Source organism: Nomascus leucogenys, chromosome 8, assembly GCF_006542625.1.
Source record: "Nomascus leucogenys isolate Asia chromosome 8, Asia_NLE_v1, whole genome shotgun sequence".
NCBI classification, from domain to species: Eukaryota; Metazoa; Chordata; class Mammalia; order Primates; family Hylobatidae; genus Nomascus; species Nomascus leucogenys.
In genome coordinates, this window is record NC_044388.1 from 30289316 (window position 1) to 30309684 (window position 20369).

The 20369-nt window shown below is 42.2% G+C and overlaps 1 protein-coding gene across 1 annotated transcript in view; it reads left to right on the top strand.

Annotated features, from left to right (window-relative positions):
* Positions 1-20369, top strand: part of DOCK5 (dedicator of cytokinesis 5) — a 234068-nt gene that overhangs the window by 172479 nt on the left and 41220 nt on the right. The window contains exons 28-37 of the mRNA XM_030816990.1: positions 3278-3376; positions 7366-7460; positions 8939-9017; positions 11196-11296; positions 12514-12572; positions 12916-13070; positions 13902-13987; positions 16887-17046; positions 17971-18011; positions 18889-18979. Of these exons, the coding sequence (XP_030672850.1) occupies positions 3278-3376; positions 7366-7460; positions 8939-9017; positions 11196-11296; positions 12514-12572; positions 12916-13070; positions 13902-13987; positions 16887-17046; positions 17971-18011; positions 18889-18979 (966 nt within the window). The remainder of the gene's footprint in view (positions 1-3277; positions 3377-7365; positions 7461-8938; positions 9018-11195; positions 11297-12513; positions 12573-12915; positions 13071-13901; positions 13988-16886; positions 17047-17970; positions 18012-18888; positions 18980-20369) is intronic.

The following is a 20369-nucleotide window of genomic DNA, read 5'->3' on the forward strand; positions in this document are numbered from 1 at the left end:
AGCCAATGTAATAAGATAAGAAAAAGATACTAAACATAAATATTGTAAAAGTAAAAATAATTGTGATTATTTTTAGCTGAAATGACCAGCATATCTACAAAACCCAAGAGGGTTTACTCAAATTTTAGTAAAACTAATAAACAGTTTATTAAACTAACCTGTTTTATTTATTTATTTTGTTTTGAGACAAGTTCTCACTCTGTCAGCCAGGCTGGAGTGCAGGGGTGCTATCTCGGCTCACTGCGACCTCCACCTCCCAGGTTCAAGTGATTGTCCTACCTCAGCCTCCCAAGTAGCTGGGGTTACAAGTGTGTGCCCTGACACCCAGCTAATTTTTGTATTTTTAGTAGAGACGACGTTTTGCCATGCTGGCCAGGCTAGTCTTGAACTCCTGACCTCAAATGATCCACCTGCCTTAGCATCCTAAAGTGCTAGGATTACAGGTGTAAGCCACTGCGCCCAGCCTCTAACCTGTTTTAAAATAAATGCTATTTAATGCCAGTTCTTTAACAATGGAAGCTATTTAGAGATTATAAATGAGAAATTCCATTTAGTCACAAAAATATCAGAGTAAAAATAAATACTAGTTACAAATAAATAGCCAAATAGAAATAATAATGGGGCCCGGCGTGGTGGCTCACACCTGTAATCCCAGCACTTTGGGAGGCTGAGGTGGGCAGATCTTGAGGTCAGGAGATCGAGACCATCCTGGCCAACATGGTGAAACCCCATCTCTATTAAAATACAAAGAAAAAAAAAATTAGCCAGTTGTGGTGATGCATGGCTGTAGTCCCAGCTACTTGGGAGGTTGAGGCAAGGGAATCACTTGAACTCGGGAGGCAGAGATTGCAGTGAACTGAGATCGCGCCACTGCACTCCAGCCTGGTGACAGAGCGAGACTCCGTCTCAAAAAAAATATATACATAATAATGGAGAGCTTGCCTGTCAGACTTAGAGGACACATATCAGCAGAACAGAACCATGATAAGTGAAAAGGAGACTTTGGAGTGTATGAACATTTCATTACCTTTTTAAAGGGAAAATGAAGGTTTTTAGTAAATGTTATTTAGAAAATTAGTTAACGATTTGGAAAAAATTTGTTCAACTTCATGCTATACCTACAAAATAAATGTCAGAATGAAGTGTTCAATTAAAAAAAATTATATCATAAAGCACTAGAATAAAATAATAAATAGATAACTGATTTGAGGAGGAATAGGATTCATGGAATTTTTATGGTTAAAATACAAGAAAAAATTGATTTTACTAGATAAAATTTTAAATCCCTATATATGAAGATTATATACATATACATATCTATATATGCAAATTAAATGTCAAGCCCCAAGCTTTAAAAATTTTTGTAATATAGGTGACAGGTGGCTAATAAACTTGATATACAAAAGCTATTATAAGCCACTAAGCAAAGATATTGTTTTAATAGAAAAATGAGTAAAGAATGGGTGCAAACAGCAACATGAGAAAGCTAAATGGCCAAAAAGTTCATGGACAGACTGTTTAATTTAGAGAAAAGGAAATGAAAGTGCAAAGTGAGATTAAGTAAACCTCTAATACTCAGAATAGGCAAGGTCTTGGAGAAACAAATTGTGTTAGACAACGTTGGGAAAACAAGCTATATGATAATTTGGCAATATATATATCAAAGGCCTTAGTACAATAAAGTTACACTGCTTTATAATTGAAAGAATAAACTTTTTTTTTTTTTTGGGACAGGCTCTGGCTCTGTCACCCAGGCTGGAGTGCAGTGGCACAGTCTTGGCTTACTGCATCTCTGCCTCCCAGGTTCAAGCAATTTTCCTGCCTCAGCCTCCCAAGTAGCTGGGATTGTAGGTGCACACCACCACGCCTGGCTAATTTTTGAATTTTTAGTAGAGATGGGGTTTCACCATGTTGGCCAGGCTGGTCTCAAACTCCTGACCTCAAGTGATCTGCCCACCTTGGCCTCCCAAAGTGCCAGGATTACAGGTGTGAACCACCCCACCAGGCCTAAAAAATAAACTTTTTAAAACAAAAGAGACAGTCTAAGGCATACATTCAGAAACATATAGACACGGACAGTCTTTCATTGTTCTGCTTGGGGAATCTTTCCCTCTGTTTTAGAAACAGCTGTATGTTCATCTCTCCTGTGCTAAATTCCTTTGTGTATGAATATAGGAGGTTAGCACCCCTGGATCTTTACTCCCTGTCTAAAAAACTAAGTCTATAATTCACATTTTTTTGGTCTAGGGGATAACACCTTGAATATTTAATTCCTGAACTCACAAATGAAAGCAATGTTAATTAATCATCTAGTTACTGATTTTTTCTCTGTAAGTCAGGGTCACAATTCATGTGGGTAGTATGTTGGAATAACTGGCTGAAGGGCTCTGGAGTTGGAGAAGTGGTATCAGGTTGTATTAGTCCGTTCTCATGCTGCTAATAAAGACCTACCTGAGACTGGGAAGTTTATAAATCTGGGTAGTTTATAAAGGAAAGAGATTTAATTGACTCATAGTTCAGCATGGCTGGGGAGGCCTCAGGAAACTTACAATCATGGCGGAAGAGGAAGCAAACATGTCCTTCTTCACATGGCGGCAGCACAAAGTGCCAAGCAAAAAGGGGGAAAACCCCTTGTAAAACCATCGGATCTCGTGAGAACTCACTATCACGAGACTAGCATGAGTGTAACCTTTCCCATGATTTAATTACCTCCCACCGGGCCCCTCCCACAACACATGGGGATAATGGGAACTACAATTCAAGCTGAGATTTGGGTGGGGACACAGCCAAACCATATCACAGGTATTCTAGCAGGGAGTTTTCATCATCATCTCTTGCCCTCCTCTCCACCATGCTCAGTGTTGCCACCTCTTTTCCTGCTAGCCTTCCTCTCCGTTAAGATTTGTTTAACTGATCTAAGTATTTCAGACATTTCTCCATGGAATTCTATACTACAGCTCTGTCTCGACAAGAAACCCAAAGCCCCACAAGTTGTTACATCTTCACTGGTAATCTCATTGAGGTGTCCTGTCTATAGGATTCCACACTTCATAGATGTTAATGACATTTCTTCACTCAGACCTGGAAGGAGGTGGTTTGAAGGAGAAACCGCGAAGCACGTGGCCTTTGGACCTTTAGAATGAAGCATGTTTCCAGTGTGGTGGGGTACCTGCATGGCTCGGTGGGTGGAAAAAGCCAAGTTCGTGGGGCTCACATCGTGTTTTTGTCAGTTGGTGGTCTAAGGAGTCTTGGATTTGTGCTTTCCTTTTCTTTCTAGGGGAGTTTTGTGGCTTGCATGATTGCCCTCCTGCAGCAAATGGATGACAGCCACTATAGCCACTACATCAGCACTTTCAAAACCAGACAAGACATCATTGTAAGTTGCCTTTACTGGTCCTGGTAACCTGAAGACTTCCTATGCTTGGTTTAAAAAAATGACTGAAGCTGAGCATCATGAGTCCAGGGTTCTCTTCTCACTCACCTCCAGTGCTATGTGGCTGTCCACGGTGATTACAGAAAGGAGAGAGCTGATTCCTACTTTCTCTCTTTGATAGGATTTGAAAAAGAGTACAACACATATACCAAGAGGTTATCACACTTTAATCTCTCTTGGATTTAGAGAGAGCCCTTATTTAGCAACATTTGGGAGATGTTTTTTGCTCTGAAAACAGGATTTAATACTTGGTACAGTAACTACTCATGTCATGGCAAGGATTTTAGAAGGCAGGGGTGTGCAAAGTCTCCTAAGACGTGGTTGATACCATCATTTTAGAGAGGGCAACAAAAAGAGGTAACCCCTGCCCTTTACAACCGGTCCGTGGTCTATTAGGAACCTGGCCGCACAGCAGGACATGAGCAGTGGGCCAGCGAGCATTAACTCCTGAGCTCTGCCTCCTGTCAGATCAGCAGAGGCATTAGATTCTCATAGGAGCTGAGTCCTATTGTGAACTGCACATGCGAGGAATCTAGGTTGCCAGCTCCTTATGTGAATCTCACTAATGCCTGATGATCTGAGGTGGAACAGTTTCATCCCGACACCATTCCTGCCCCCATCCATGGAAAAATTGTCTTTCCGGAAACCTGTCCCTGGTGCCAAAAAGGTTGGGGACTTCTGCTTTACAACATTTGTAAGTTATCTTCAGATGAAAATATTTTGTTCTCTATTGTTTTAAGCAGGAAAATTGTTCTTATAGTTGCTATGAAGCACTCATGTAAGAGGCTGAGTTAGGCCTCTGGCTGTGGCTTCACTGCACCTTCCCTTCAGGGGATTGTTAGTGGCCCTTCAGACGTCCATGAAGGCGTTATTAGACTTTGCAGAGCAGTGGACAGGATGTGCTGCTGGATTAGCACACTGTTGTCATGTTGACACTCGTCTTTGGATAACTTCCCATCATCTGTGCATATTCCAGTCTGTTTGTTCTAGATTTTCCACTTTCTGCCTCTGTCATGCTGAGTAGATGGCCAGTGCCCCCATGGATTCGCAGCTCCTTCCTTGCCCATTACCCACCTTTCTGCCATGCCCACATGATGGACAGACATACAAGGAATTGGAAGGAAAGTGCTGTTTGTTATCATTAGTTGGTTCCGTGGTGGACTCTCAATGCCATGTTAGACCACGTGGCTTGAGCTGAAGGTCTCCGTGAGCCTCCGCTTGGGCCACACCCTGGCAGGCAGCATGGCATAGGAACCATAGCAATATGTAGATGTGCCTGTGAAGACCAGGCACAAGAGGACCAGGATGGGGGAGGGAGGGGGGAAGGCCAAGGTTAGCCATGTGTTCTCAACAGGCAGGTGGTGTAGCGGGTAAGAGCACAGGCTTTAGAACACGCAGCTCTGGGTTTGAATCCTGACCATTCCACTTCCTTGTATGCAATTTGGGGCAAGCTGTTTAACCTCACTGAACTTCAGTTTCCTCATCTGTAAGATAGTACCCACCTTGAGGGTGAATTAAGTGTTGCTTGGCTCCATGCATGGGAAATGCCCAGCTTCGTGCAGGTTGGCATGTAGCTAATGCCTATGAGGACTAGCTGTTTGTAACAATAATTGTATTATTATTGCTATATAAAGTAAAATTAACAATAAAAGTTTTAGGGATTTTTGTTTCAAATTTCCTTCAGAAAGCAGGCAAAATAGGGACATTTTAAGGTCAAACCCTGACAATTTGGATCCATTGTTAAGTAAGAAAAAAAGGGGCATACCTCCTGTTTACCAGCGTGATGGTGAGCTCCTCCAGCTGTATTATGTAATTAAAAGAGGATCATTATCCTCACGAGGGAACTAAGACCTGGAGAAATGAGGGAACTTGCCTGAATTTAGTCCCCAGTGGCCGAGCTACCGTGCACAGCTAGGCCTTTGCCTCCCAGTGGCCTTTCAGTCCCTCGTGCTGCCTTCTGAGTGAACCGCATGAAGGCCCCTTGGGAAGTGGTGGATAAAACCAGGCTTTGGGATTCCCTGTGAGTTTCCTTTATCATGCTGTCTCATTAATTTAGATTTCCAGGAGTTAAACGGAGAGTCTGTATCTGAAGCAAATAACAAGTATCTAAATTCAATCCTTGCTTCACAAACCATGAATTCTTACGGATTTAAAAGAAAAGTTAACAGAATGGCTAATAAATTGGTGGAAGCGCTTAAAATATATAATGGGGCCAGATATGGTGACTCATGCCTGTAATCTCAGCACTTTGGGAGGCCGAGGCAGGTGTATCACTGGAAGTCAGGAGTTCGAGACCAGCCTGGCCCACATGGTGAAACCCCATCTCTACTAAAAATACAAAAAAAAAATTAGCCATGGGTGATGGCAGACACCTGTAATCCCAGCTACTGGGGTGGCTGAGGCAGCAGAATCGCTTGAACCCATGATGTGGAGGTTGCAGTAAGTCGAGATTGTGCCACTGCACTCCAGCCTGGGTGACAAAGCAAGACTCCATCTCAAAATAAATAAATAAATAAGTAAATAAAATATATGATGAAATGAATTTGAATTCATTAATTATGTCTAGGATTTCAGCACTGAGAGTGGGTATGTCTAACTCGCCATAAAACCAGGGGAGAATCCACAGTTGCACACACACACTGGCTGACCAGAGAGAGTCATTCCCCATGCCGTTCAGCATCCAAAGTATAGGAAGTTACCCAGCTTGACCAGCATCTCAGAAAAATGTGGTTAGCAATAGGACCTGGGCCTTCTGCCTCTCACATACTGTGTCCAGGCAGAACTGTGTAGGTTAGTGCCAGAGAAACTGGACAGGACTTTCAAGAATTCCAGTGGAAAAGGTCTAAATTTAGCTAACTAATAAAAATGCCTTCAAAACATTTTAGCTTTGATTTCAACTCCGATTGTTCTATTTCTGAATTAGTTTTTGCTCACAGCCCCCTTTGGAGCAGAAGAGCTCTGTATGCTGAAGTGATTAGTTATTAGTCGTCACCAGCCACTGTTATGATCCCTTTTGAAGGACTGCTTAGGACCCTTCTTCCAGGCTGCACAGGATAACGTCCCTAGCGCAGGAAGAATGGTGATCCTGCTTTTCGTGTGTATCACTGTGTCCTGTTCTAACCATAATAAAGGAGAATTGAACTGAAGTCTATTAAAAGTATCCATTTCCCCACAATCGTTGGTGAATTATGTTTAAGTGCATGAGATACATTCTGACAACCTGTGGCAGCAGAGGAAGAAAGAGATAAGGGTTGCAAACTTGGAGTCCAAAGCTCCAAGTTCTCATCCAGCTCTTCTCCTTCCCCCTTTCTTTTTTTCCTTTTTTCTTTTCTTTTTTTTTTTTGAGACAGAGTCTTACTCTGCTGCCCAGGCTGGTGTGCAATGGCTCAATCTTGCCTTACTGCAACCTCTGCCTCCTGGGTTCAAGCAATTCTCCTGCCTCAGCCTCCCGAGTAGCTGGGCCCACAGGCATACACCACCACGCCCGGCCAGTTTTTGTATTTTTAGTAGAGATGGGATTTCACCATGTTGGCCAGGCTGGTCTTGAACTCCTGACCTCGTGATCTGTCCACCTCGGCCTCCCAAAGTGCTGAGATTACAGGTGTCAGCCACCACACCCGACCCTCCTTCCTACTTTCTATGCCCTTAAGCGAGTCCTTTAGTTTTTCTCAGCCTCAGTTGTACCATTTGTAAAATGTGGATGATTCTTTTTGTCCTCATCTTCCTTATAGGGTCCTACAATATAAAAATCAAATCGCATCATAGCTAGCTGTAAGAATGCTTTGTTATTCCTAAAACCCTTGAAAGATGGGCTGTTACTGTGGGACTAGGAACATCCTGTTCTGAGGTTGTGGTTCTGCTTCTGTACACGCCAGAATAAAGACTATGAACGTGACCCAGTTTTCCCCCAACCACTCCTCTGTTCTCCGCAGGACTTCCTTATGGAAACTTTTATCATGTTCAAGGACCTGATTGGAAAGAATGTCTATGCCAAAGATTGGATGGTGATGAATATGACTCAAAACAGGTGAGACAGCCCATGGCTGGCCCTGAGGCATTTGTCTGAATACCTGAGGCTGCTTTGTGAACTTTGGGAAGTGTCTTTAAATCCCTTTGCCTCAAATGCATCATCTGTAAAGTGAGGATCTTCCTGCTCCAGGGGTCCTAATTTATGTGCTCATGATCTTGATTTTCCCAGGGCAATTGCCTTTGCTCCACCTCGGGCTCTCTACTCCCTTCTCTAGCGTTGTCTCTTCAGTGCTCTCAAGGTAATTGTCATCCTCAACTCTCCACTGCACCTTTCCGTGGCTCCACGTGGCCTGTGCCATCCTGATATTCAGGGCTCACCTGTTAGTGTCTGTTCTATGTCCGGTCCATGATGTATTTAACCAGATTCTTCTTATGAACATTTAGATTCTTTCCATTTTCTATTAATGTGAAATAGCACTGTGATGGCCTTCCTTGCTTTACATATTTAAAAATATCCATGGTTATTTTATCAGGATATACTCCTAAAATAATTTAGTAATTCAAAAGTTTGGTGAAATTATAGGGCTTTTGATACACAGTGCCAAAGTAACTAGTTGCTTCTGCTACTTCCCTGTGTATGCTACCTGTACTCCAACCAAACTGGCCTCTGCCCTGTCCCTGAACACATGGTCTGCTCTGCTTCACACTGGTCTTCCGCCAGCAGTGCCTTCCCCATAACCTCCGGCTCTCAGTGTTCCAGCCATTCCATAAGGTTCTTCTCAAGCGTCACCTCCAGAGGAAGCCTTTCTGATCTGGATGTCATCTCTTCTTCCTTTGATTTTCCATACCCCATTCAAACCTTCTTATAGAATTGTTTTCAGATTCTATGTTGGGTAATAGATGTACATGTTGTTAATTTCCCTGACCAAGCTGTAAATGTCTTAAGATCAGAAACTGTGCCTTTCAACACAGACCTGAGCCTGTGCCTTGCAATTGCTGGGCCACAACAAATACTTGTTGAACAGAAATGAAATGAACTGAATATATATTATATTAAAAGAGTGTTAGAGTTTAATGAGATAAATAAAGCAAACCATTATTGTAAGCATTATCAGTCTACATGATATCCAATTCTGAGTAATTCTACTCTAACACCTGATTAGAAGAAGGCTTCTCTGCTATGCACAGATTAGATTTTAAAAATTACGCCAGAAACCCTAGCTTAAACAGAAGCATCATAATAGAGTCTATATTACCTTCTGAGGCTTAAGAGTCCTGGTTTTCTGTCTCAGATCTACCTTCAATTACCTAAATTGGGATGTGGCCCTGAGTGGCTCTTCTTGTTTGTTCTGTAAACTGAGCTCCTGTGCCCCGTCTGCGGATGGTGTTGTGCTGTTGGTCTACAAGGACACTGTTAGATTGTGAGGTCTTACGATGCCAAGTTCAGGTTTGGTTTGGTTTAGTTTTTAACATAGGTGGGAAAAGGTTTCAAAGGACATGCAGTTGGCTTCTTTATCTGGTGTTTTCCTTCCCCAGGGTTTTTCTCCGTGCTATAAATCAGTTTGCTGAAGTTCTCACAAGATTCTTCATGGATCAGGCAAGCTTTGAACTTCAGGTAGGCATGTGACTCACCTACCTGCTTCTAGAATTCTTGGCCATCGCAAGAGAACTATATGAATTTGGAAAATGTCTCCTCAGATTTCACTGTTTTCACATGAAAAGGTTTTCCTGTGTTTTTTCATTTCCTAAAGCACATATGCCTGTCACACTGTCCTCCAAACACAATAAAATAGGGGTGCTTTCTTCTTTCTATAAAGGTAACATATGTAAAAAAAGAAATCTTAAAAAGTAATAGTAGATCAAAAATATAAATAGTCCTCCTTGTGGCTATAAACATTTGGAGTTGACCCTTTATATATTTACACAATTCATAGACACACATGGTTACAAATAAGCACACAGGTAACTCTCCTACCTACAAATGAGTTTGGTTCTAAAGAACAGTTCTTATGCACAGTTTGTTGAAAGTCCAAAGGAATTGCAAAATGGATTTCCACTAGCTCTATCTTCATTCATTCATTCATTCACTTATCCATTCATCCATTTAACAAATGTTAGAGTACTTACATGTACAGGGCCCTATTTTGTGCCCTGGTAGGGGCATTTCCCTGGTGAAGGCAGATAAGTTCCTTGCTCTCATGGAGCTTACCTTCCAGAGTACTCTGCATTTTGTGGGTGATGTGCTTTCTGTGTTCTTTGTCTTTATGTGCATCTGTGGAACTGTTACCAGTGGAGGTCCTTGACTACAGATTGTCCAGGTTCTTAACGTTTTGAACAAAATGCACAAACAAAGCAATGAAAGAATGAAGCAATAAAAGCCAGATTTATTGAAATGAAAGTACACTCCACAGAGTGGGAGCAGGCTCAAGCAAGCAGCTCAAGAGCGCTGGTTACAGAATTTTCTGGCATTTAAATAACCCTCTAGAAGTTTACCCATTGGTTACTTGGTTACACCCTATGTAGATGAAGGAGTAGCCTGTGACCAGTCTGACCCTCCTACCAGTTGTGGGAGGGGACCAATCAGAGGTACTTTCCATTTTTCATCTGCCACACTGTGCAAAGGGGTAGCCTCTGATCCTTTTGTTACTTGAGTGTGGAGAGGTGGGGTTTTCCTTTTGATTCAGTTCTAGGAAGTCAATGTGAATTGGCCTTCAGTGCCCTGTCTCCAGGCCCTGTTTTCCTGCCTCAGAACTTTAAAAGTTGAAACTCATAAGTAGAGGAAAGTATACACACATACACACAGAGAGATGCATACACATATAGATGAATATATATTGTATGTATGTGTATGTATATTTGCCAAAATGGAATTGAGCTGTGCAGTTCTTTGGTACTCTGTTAATCTATTTTCCTTTTTCAGTGATCTGTGATCTTTTCAATAATGTTGAATATTTTCCTATTTTTAATGGCTGAATATCATCTATTCTATGACTGGTCCATGGTGTATTTAACCAAATTCTTCTCATGAACTTTAGATTGTTTCCATTTTCTATTATATTAAATAACACTGTGATGGACTTCCTTGCTTTAAATATTTAAAAATATTCGTGGTTGGCTGGGCACGGTGGCTCACGCCTATAGTCTCAGCACTTTGGGAGGCCAAGGCGGGCAGATCACCTGAGGTCAGGAGTTTAAGACCAGCCTGGTCAACAAGGTGAAACTCCATCTCTACTAAAAATGCAAAAACTAGCCAGGCGTGGTAGTGGGTGCCTGTAATCGCAGATACTCGGCAGGATGAGGCAGAGTGCTTGAACCCGGGAGGCGGAGGTTGCAGTGAGCCGAGATTGCACCACTGTACTCCAGCCTGGGCGACAGAGTGAGACTCTCGATCAGACAACAACAACAACAACAACAACAACAACAAAATTCGTGGTTGTTTCATCAGGATAAAGTCCTAAAAGTGTTTACTAATTCAAAAGTTTTGCAAACTTCTAGGGCTTTTGAAACATAGTGCCAAAGTACGTACTATAAATAGATACACTTCTTGGCAGCAGTTTTCCTTTATCCCAGGAGTAAAGAAAAATATAATAGCTTAAAATTTTTTTAAAAAGCCTAACATTAAGTCTCAAAACTTTTAGGATTGAATAATCAAAACCTAAGAAGAATGTAGATTGTATTTTGTTCTTTCATTAATCCCTGGTTAATGAGTTTTTACCATGTGACATCGTTTTATTATGGCCCTTATTAATGTCATTTTTCATTACCTTTTACCCACACAATTAATTTTGAACAGCTCTGGAACAATTACTTCCATTTGGCAGTAGCATTTCTCACCCATGAGTCCCTTCAGCTTGAAACCTTCTCACAAGCCAAGCGCAACAAAATTGTTAAAAAGTAAGTATCTTTTTAAAGTTAAGATTGGGAAGGGGCTTCTTCCGTTTGTTTATATTGACAGCAATATTTTAGGTATCACAGAAATTACTATTTAGTGGCTACCCACGTTGTTAGTGAGATAAGTCTTCAACTAATTACTTAATAGACCTCACATTCACCCAGGTTCAGCTCTCTTTTCTTAAGGCCCAACCATCTTCCCATCAGTCATCCCATGCTTTTTATCAAATCTGTACCTGGAGACGGACCTTGGCTGTCAACATGCCCATCCCCAAGAACAGCTGCGCCTCTGCTGGCAGCTTCCCCAAATTGCAGGCATAGTACCTCCTCACTCATAGCGCTTCACAAAGCACACTCCTTCAGCACAGTTGCTCCACCTGCCTGCAGCAGAGAAAGCCAAGTCTCAAACATTGCATTAAAATGCCCTCCAGATTCCTGGTTTGGAATTCAAAATGGAATTATGTGCAGAAGTGATACGAGATTTAGGGAAGCATTTCATTTCATTGAGAGACTGGAAATCCAAAGACTGTGTCATTAAAAAATAACTTGAGGAATGTATTATTCGAAGACTTTGAAATTTTAGTTGTGTTCCCCTTGTTGGGATATCTGTGATATTTAGGAAAATTGTTTAGTGTCCCTCTACTTCTGGTTCCTCCCTCAAAAACTGCCTATATATATAAAAACAGCAAAGTATTTTTTGTTCCCAAGGACCAATTTTTATCCGTTTGTGGGCCATATCACTCCTATTGAGAGTGCATGGTGTAGAGGCTTCCAATGTGAATATTTTGAAGAACACGCTGGAATGGATGTATATTAACCCAATATCAGTCTATAAAGTATATAAGTATTTAGTCTGCCTGTTAGACATCAGTCACAGTACTGTATGATCATACTTCATTCACCTTCCTTTTCATCAGTGTTTGCCGTGTTTTGTTTGGCTTTGTCTGTGCCTCACTCTTCTCCCTGAAGTGAGTTTGTTAATCTCATCTTCTCAGTTATTTTTCAGCATTTCCATTTGGCTTTTTGTGCTGTCAAGTTCCCCCAGCCTCTGTGCGCCTCATTCCTTTTGGGGGCTCATTTAGGTATGAACCTCATCTCTTAAGGTTGGGCCTTAAGAGTGACCAAGAGGGACACAGACTGTTTTTACTTTCCTTCTTACTGTGTTTATGCAATTCGTTTCTACTGCAAATCCTCCTTCTGGTTTATCATCTTCTTCCTAGATATGGGGACATGAGAAAGGAAATCGGCTTTAGAATCCGGGACATGTGGTATAACCTGGGTGAGTGTCTAGCCTTGAATAGGCCTGATCACAACCTCTGAGTGATAAGCATCTCACGATGAATTCTTTTTTTTATTTTAATCCAGATAACCCTGAGATGTATTTGTCTGTGTGTCTGGAAGTGAAAGTTGATTTGTGGGTTTCATTGACAATGAACTGTCTCTTACTCTGGCATCCACATGTTATCAGAATCTGAGTCACCCACTTCTGAATTGTGTTGATTTACCCAACTCAATTGAGTTGATTTTACCTTTTCTTTTCTTATGGGCCTTGTGGAGGAAGATTGTAACACTTTACTTTCAGCGAAGTAATTTTTTAATATCTTCGTTCACTTTCATTTCAGGTCCCCACAAAATCAAATTCATCCCATCCATGGTGGGTCCCATTCTGGAGGTCACTCTGACCCCTGAAGTAGAGCTCCGGAAAGCCACAATCCCCATTTTCTTTGATATGATGCAGTGTGAGTTCAATTTCAGTGGAAATGGCAATTTCCATATGGTAAGAAGTGGCAGACCACGTAATATTAGTAAATGGACATACAGTCAACTCATAACTCATTTCTTTCTGTATAGAGAAGCAGTAACCTAAATAATGCAAGTCCACGTTGATCTGAAAGTTCACTTTACATTTCATTTTGTAAAGCAATTAGAGATAGAGTCAGACAATGCAATCCAGAGCCTGGAAGAGATCTTTTTGCTACATGTCTTTCCTAAGGCAACACCCTGTCTCTAGATAATTAAAGAAAGTTAACTTCATGCATTTTAATCCTGGCTGTTTCAGTATAGCCCAGAGAATAATGTAGTGAATTGAATTTAAAAACGTAGCTATTATAGTACGGCTGAAAGTAATGCAATGGATTAACTTCTAATCTATTACTCTATAGCTTTGAAAACGTCATTTTCCTAATATGTCTTCTTTATGCCTCTGTTTTCTTATCTACAAAGTGTATTAATATTGAAAGGATGATTTCGCATCTATGAACCTCTGCAAAAGCAATCTCATTACAGAGACTTGGACATGAAACTAAAGTAAAATAGAAAAACGAGAATTATTATTCTATTTTTATATGCATAGTTGTAACAGAAAGCAATGTTTTGGATAATTTTTTTTAATCAAATGTAATGCAAAGGACAAAGTGACATGAGACTGTGTTAGAACACTTTAATAGGGCCTTGGTGCACAGTTTATGAGTGACCCTCTGTGATCCTCCCTGTCTGTGCTGGAAACAGTTCACAACTCAATGAATGGGTTGGCCAAGTCTAGAAAGGTTGGCCATGTCTTCTTCTGAAGATGCAACATTTCCCTGTGAAATTTTGCCTCCACTTTCAGTTTGAGAACGAGCTGATCACAAAGCTGGACCAGGAGGTAGAAGGGGGCAGAGGAGACGAACAATACAAGGTTCTTCTGGAAAAACTGTGAGTATTTCAAGAGCAAAAGCTTAAGTCAGTGGTGTCATTTAGTAATAGAGAAAAACACGGGTCCTGTTGTACCAATAGAGCAATTGAGTAGTCTTAGAGTCACTAGGCGCCCCCCACTGTGGTCTTCACTATGGTTATGGGGTGTATACTGTCCACAGCTGACATTGTTTATCTGGTGGGAGTCAAATGCCAGTATTTTCCTGGCCAGCCTGGCCCTAGAGAACACAGCAGATGGAGGCAAGGAGGAGGTGCACAGAGCGGTGGCATTTTGCCCAGTGTTTGAATTTTTGAACTTCAACAAAAGTGTTAGCACTTCTAATTATAACTGCAAAGCAACAATTTAAAGGAAAAAATATTTCAAGGTCTGCTGTGTATGTAAAAAATACCTTATGCCCCATGAAGGACATAAAACCAAAGCAATTCTATCTCCAGCCAGGTTGGTCTTTTTCCTGCCCTGTCATCCACCCCATTCAACACATCTGTACCTCTGTCTGAGCTCCCATTATCACCACTGTCCCCTCTTCCCCCACCACCACACTCACCTCTAACCCTCTTGCCCTCGTTGGCACATGTGGAGTAATGAAGAGTGGGAAAGTGATTAAAAACACATAGGTGTTGGCCTCAGTGAGAGATTGAACTTCAAACCCTGTTTTCGCCACATATTAAGAGTTTGGCTTTAGTCCAGCGATTCTGCTTATCCAACACTTCATTTTTTTTCCCTCTCCAAGAATAGCATCTATTTTTTGATATCATTATGAGGATTACAGGAGATGATGTGCTAACATAGCATCTGTTGCAGAGTTCATGACTAATAAATATTGGCTGCTCTAGTGTTCATGGTTGTTGTTATTACAATTTGTTTTTGGTGTTTGTTTTTAAGAGATAGGGTCTCTCTCTGTTGCCCAGGCTGGGGTGCAGTGGTGCAATGATAGCTCACTAAAGCCTGGAACTCCTGGGCTCGAGCAGTCCTCCCACCTCAGACTCCCAAGTTGGACTACAGGCATATGTCGCCATGCCCAGCTGTTTCTTATTTTTATTTGTGTAGAAATGGGGTCTTGCCGTGTTGCCAAGGCTGGTCTCGAAATTTTGCTTTAAGTGATCCTCCCACTTCAGCCTCCCTAGTAGCTAGGACTGTAGGCGTGCACCACCATGCCCAGTTAGTTTTCATTTTTATTTTTGTAGAGACGGGGTCTTGCTATGTTGCCCAGGCTGGTCTAGAACTCTTGGCCTCAGGCAGTCCTCCAGCCTCGGCTTCCTAATGGGCTGGGATTACAGGCATGAGCCATCATGTCTGGCCTACTATTATTAGTAGTAGTAGTTACAGGCCTACCCTTCATTCAGGTTGTAACTACTCTAGACCATTGCTTTCTCATGTTCCCTGAACTTTTCTAGTGTTGACCAACTGCATCTCCAACTGAGTGCTTGCCTCGGTCACATAGTTGCTCACCTGTTCACCTGTTTTGTGTGAGTTTTGTGGATGAGAGTCTGTGTTTGAGGACAGGGCTCCCAACTGTATTCTTTTTTGAAGATTCTCTAAGGAACCAGCACTCTGAATACTTAGAAATGGAATTGAATTGTATTTTCAGTAGAGATGAGGTTTCACCGTGTTGGCCAGGGTGGTCTCCATCTCTTGACCTCGTGATCCACCCACCTCGGCCTCCCAAAGTGAGCCACCATGACGGATGCCTGTAGTCCCAGCTACTTGGGAGGCTGAGGCAGGAGAATCACTTGAACCTGGGAGGCAGAGGTTGCAGTGAGCTGAGATTGCGCCACTGCACTCCAGCCTGGCGACAGAATGAGACTGTCTCAAAAAAAAAAAAAGGAATTGAATTGATGAATAGTCTGTATTTTAAAGGACTAGAAGCCTTTCTTACTTTGTTTTTAATAGTAACAAGACCTTTTGTTGGTCTTTTTTATCCTGTTTCTGTTAAGTCTCTCCATTTGAGCTTCAAACCTCCCAGTTTATATCTTTTGCATTTCTGACCTTATATGGAATTAAATGAAGTTATGCGCATATACACACAATATTTACACGATATGCTACTTTTTTTAATCCTACAGCTGATTTTTTTTTTTTACATAAGGATCTTACTTTGTTTTCTTCATTCTTCCTAGATCACTAACTTAGAAAAAATATGGATACAGAGGTCTCCAGTGCCCAAGAATAACCCTAAATCTGGATTAATGTTTTGGATCCATTTCTTTCTCTTTCCCTCTCCCTGTTTTCCCAGGTTTTCTTTTAATTATCTAATCTAATAAGCCCCAGAACTTGGCTCTATGTGGGTCCAAAGGGACAGGATTTAGACTGAAAGTTTAGCCTCAGTTTGCTTCTTTACAACTCTGCATTTTTATCTGAAGCTAACACTTTTATCTAAAGAGCCGCACTGCAGGAGGTGTACTAGGTTCCCAGGTTCCTCTAGGCTGGGCATCCATACGAGGCATTCCAGAATGTTCAGAGGATGCCCTGAGTGCCAGGCCTTAGGGAGAATAGAGACATAGGAAAAATGGTCTCATACAACTAATTAGAGTCCTCACAGAGCACACAGGAACCTTTTGAGCAAGGGTTTGTTGACTGAATAAAACACAAACAAAAACAGACATTGAAAGAAGGACACTGTGGCTTGGATTCTAAGTGATGGTGGGACTTGAGCTGAGTCCTAAAGAAAACTGAAACTCGAGTCCACAGAGAAGCGCAGCATAAGTGAAGGTCACAGGATAGGAAGGTGTTGCATGAGGTGTGTGTGTCGGCTTAACTGTGTCACTTAATGTCTAACATTGACATTCTGTGTCGTCAAATCCTGCCCCAACCGCTGCTGAGACCCTGGTCAGTGCTGGTCAGTGCTGCTGGAATGACAGCATGGAACCTGGGCTTTTGTCTCTCCCTCCACCCCTCCAGGCTCCTAGAACATTGCCGGAAACACAAATACCTCTCCAGCTCTGGGGAGGTCTTCGCCCTCCTGGTCAGCAGCCTCTTAGAGAACCTGCTGGACTATAGAACCATCATCATGCAAGATGAGAGCAAGGAGAACCGTATGAGCTGCACTGTGAACGTGCTGGTATGTGACATGCCTCCGGGGTGATGGGAGGGCACTATCAGGCTGCCCCTGCACCCTACAGCTCAGCTCTAGGTAGATCCCACAAACACAGAGGTGCCCTGGGGCACCTTTGTGGAGCCGGTGTCTTCCTGAGTCTAATTGGAATGGCTGGCTCAGCTTACAGGTATCAGCAGCCACAGACCCTGAGGATAAATTTGGTGTGTTTTTGATTGTTTGTTTTAATTTTTATTTCAGTAGGTTTGGGGGTACAAGTGGTTTCTGGTTATATGGATAAGTTTTTGGGTGTTTTTTTTTTGTTTTTTTTTTTTTTTTTTTGAGACGGAGTCTCGCTCTGTTGCCAGGCTGGAGTGCAGTGGTGCAATCTCGGCTCACCGCAACCTCCACCTCCCGGGTTCAAGCAATTCTCCTGCCTCAGCCTCCCAAGTAGCTGGGATTACAGGCACGCACCACCATGCCCAGCTAATTTTTGTATTTTTAGTAGAGACAGAGTTTCACCATGTTGGCCAGGATGGTCTCAATCTCCTGACCTCATGATCCACCCTCCTCAGCCTCCCAAAGTGCCAGGATTACAGGCGTGAGCCACTGTGCCCGGCTGGATAAGTTATTTCTTTAGTGGTGATTTTTTAAGATTTTAGAGCACCTGTCACCCGAGCACTGTACCCAAAATGTAGTCTTTTATCCCTCACCCTCCTATAACCTTCCCCATTGAGTTCCCAAAGTCCATTATATCATTCTTGTGCCTTTGCATCCTGAGGATAAATATCTCCTTCTCTTATGGGGATATTTGTTAAAGGGAAACAGTGAACTCTTTGGAAAAGCGAAACTGTTGAAAAGCAACAATAGTGGTTTGGCTGTTTTTGTGGTGAGCTCGTCAATAGCTCTTGATTTATGTTGGGATTCTGTGATCCTTTTTTTTCCTGGCAGAACTTTTATAAAGAAAAGAAGAGAGAGGACATATACATAAGGTAAGCTGAAGGAAATTTCTTGCTTCTGCTATTCGTGGCTTTGTGATTGATTTCTTCAGTAAACAAATACTATGCCCAACACCATGTTTGCTGCTTTGAGAGACCCCATGAGTCTCCATGAGACGCTCCATTCACCCTGAACCGACAAACTCTTTAGGCAGATACATGAATAAGTACGACAGGAAGGAGTGCCTACGTGAGATCATGTCAGGGATCAGGGGAAGGATAGACAACCTCTGGCCTGGGTGGGCAGGAGAGGCTGTACAGGAAGAGGCAGGAAAACCCACCCAAGAGTCTTAGCTTGAAGTCTGTGAATCCCTGAACATGAAACAAACTTGTACATAACCAATATGCATGTTCTTGGGGAGAGATTCCATAGCTTTCATTAGCTTCCCAGAGGGGTCCAAGACAATATTTAAAAACATTAAACACCACTGCCTTAAAGAAAGAAGAGAAACTAGTCTAGGTGGAGTCAGAGAAACACGGAGGCAGGAGGTGCACAGTGTATTGAAGAAATGGGGAAGATCTGACTTCTTGGCTCAAGAGGAAGGAATTGCTATTGTACAGTAGTGGGGAAGGGGGTCAGGCAGGGAAGCAGGCTGGGGTCTGGTTATGGAATGAGCTGAACACTGGATCAACTCTCGAGCCTGGGCAGCATGGTGAAACCCTGTCTCTACAAAAGATACGAAAATTAGCTGGGCCTGGTGGCACATGCCAGCTACTCCAGAGGCTGAGGTGGGTGGATCACTTGAGCCATGGTCGGACCACTGCACACTCCAGCCTGGGCAACACAGCAAGACCCTGTCTCAAAACAAAACTAAAAGAACCTACAAAACTCTCAAGTGACAAAATGCTTCCTTTCTGCCCTTCTTGCCAGATATCTGTACAAGCTTCGAGATTTGCACCGAGACTGTGAGAACTACACAGAAGCTGCCTACACGCTTCTCTTGCACGCTGAGCTTCTGCAGGTGAATGGCTCAGAGAGCGTGTTTCAACAGGGTGGAGTACAGTGTCCTTTCAGACTAAATTCTGTACATTTCATGGTTTTGGTGGGAAAGAACCTTATTCCAGGGATATCCTTTTATACAAGTTTTTTTAATTCTTTCTAAATAGGCACAGCTAATTTGTAGATCAAGTATGGGAAAATGTCAGTTATCTTTTATTTAAAAATCCTTAGAAAGCAGAGCACGACTTATGAACCTTTGGTAATTGACACTCCAATTAAAGCAATAAAACACACATTGATGAATACATAAAAAAATGTGTAAAGCTGCAGAAAGCCGCAGAAAGATGAGTTATAAGTTAATATAGTACCATAGGAGTACTCTATTTTTATTCTCTCCCTAAATAAATTTATGTTGTGGCTTAGATATAAATACATCTATATGTTATGAGTCCCAAGTAATTATTTCTAGCCCTGAGCACCTCCTCTAACTTTGGATTTGCATATAAACTTTGATTGGCTAATATACAGCTCAAACTGAACACGGCAGTAACAGGAACCTTTATTTCTCACTCTTTGCTCCTCCCCAGCCCATCCTACCTCACTTTGTTACCATGTTACTAATAACATTCCCATCCATTTAGTTGCTGAGGCAACCTCACAGTCATCTTCAGTTTCTCTCTTTTACTCACCACCTCCCACATTCTCCACAAGCAAGAGATGTGGTGGCCCCTCTGTTCAGAACATGCCCCTAACCTATCCGCTTTTCTTTTTCTTTTTTTTTTTTAAAGAGATGAGATCTTGCTATATTTCCCAGGCTGGTCTCGAACTCCTGGGCTCAAGCAATCCTCCCACTTCAGCTTCCTGGAGTACTAGGATTACAAGCGTGAGCCACCACGCTGGCCAATCCACTTTTCTTTATCTCCCTGGCTACCACCTTGGTCCATCCCATAAGCACATCACACCTTGAGCACTACAGCAGCCTCCTGATGGGTGTCTCTGCCTCCAGTCTTGTTCCCAGCTATTAATATTCTTTTACAGTTTATATTTTATACTAAAGTAATATATGTGCATTGTCCTAACATATGAGTTAAAAACAGGATTCCTATCCCTCACCACTTCCCAAAGGAAATTCACAATTCATATTTAAGTTTAGGGCATTAAAAAGCTTATTGTATAATGGGCTGGGTGCGGTGGCTCACACCTGTAATCCCAGCCCTTTGGGAAGCTGAGGCCAGCAGATCACTTGGGGTCAGGAGTTTGAGACCAGCCTGGCTAACATGGTGAAATCCCATCTCTACTAAAAATACAAAAAATTAGCAGGCATGGTGCCACATGCCTGTAGTCCCAGCTACTCAGGAGGCTGAGGCAGGAGAATCGCTTGAACCTGCAAGGTGGAGGTTTGCAGTATGCGG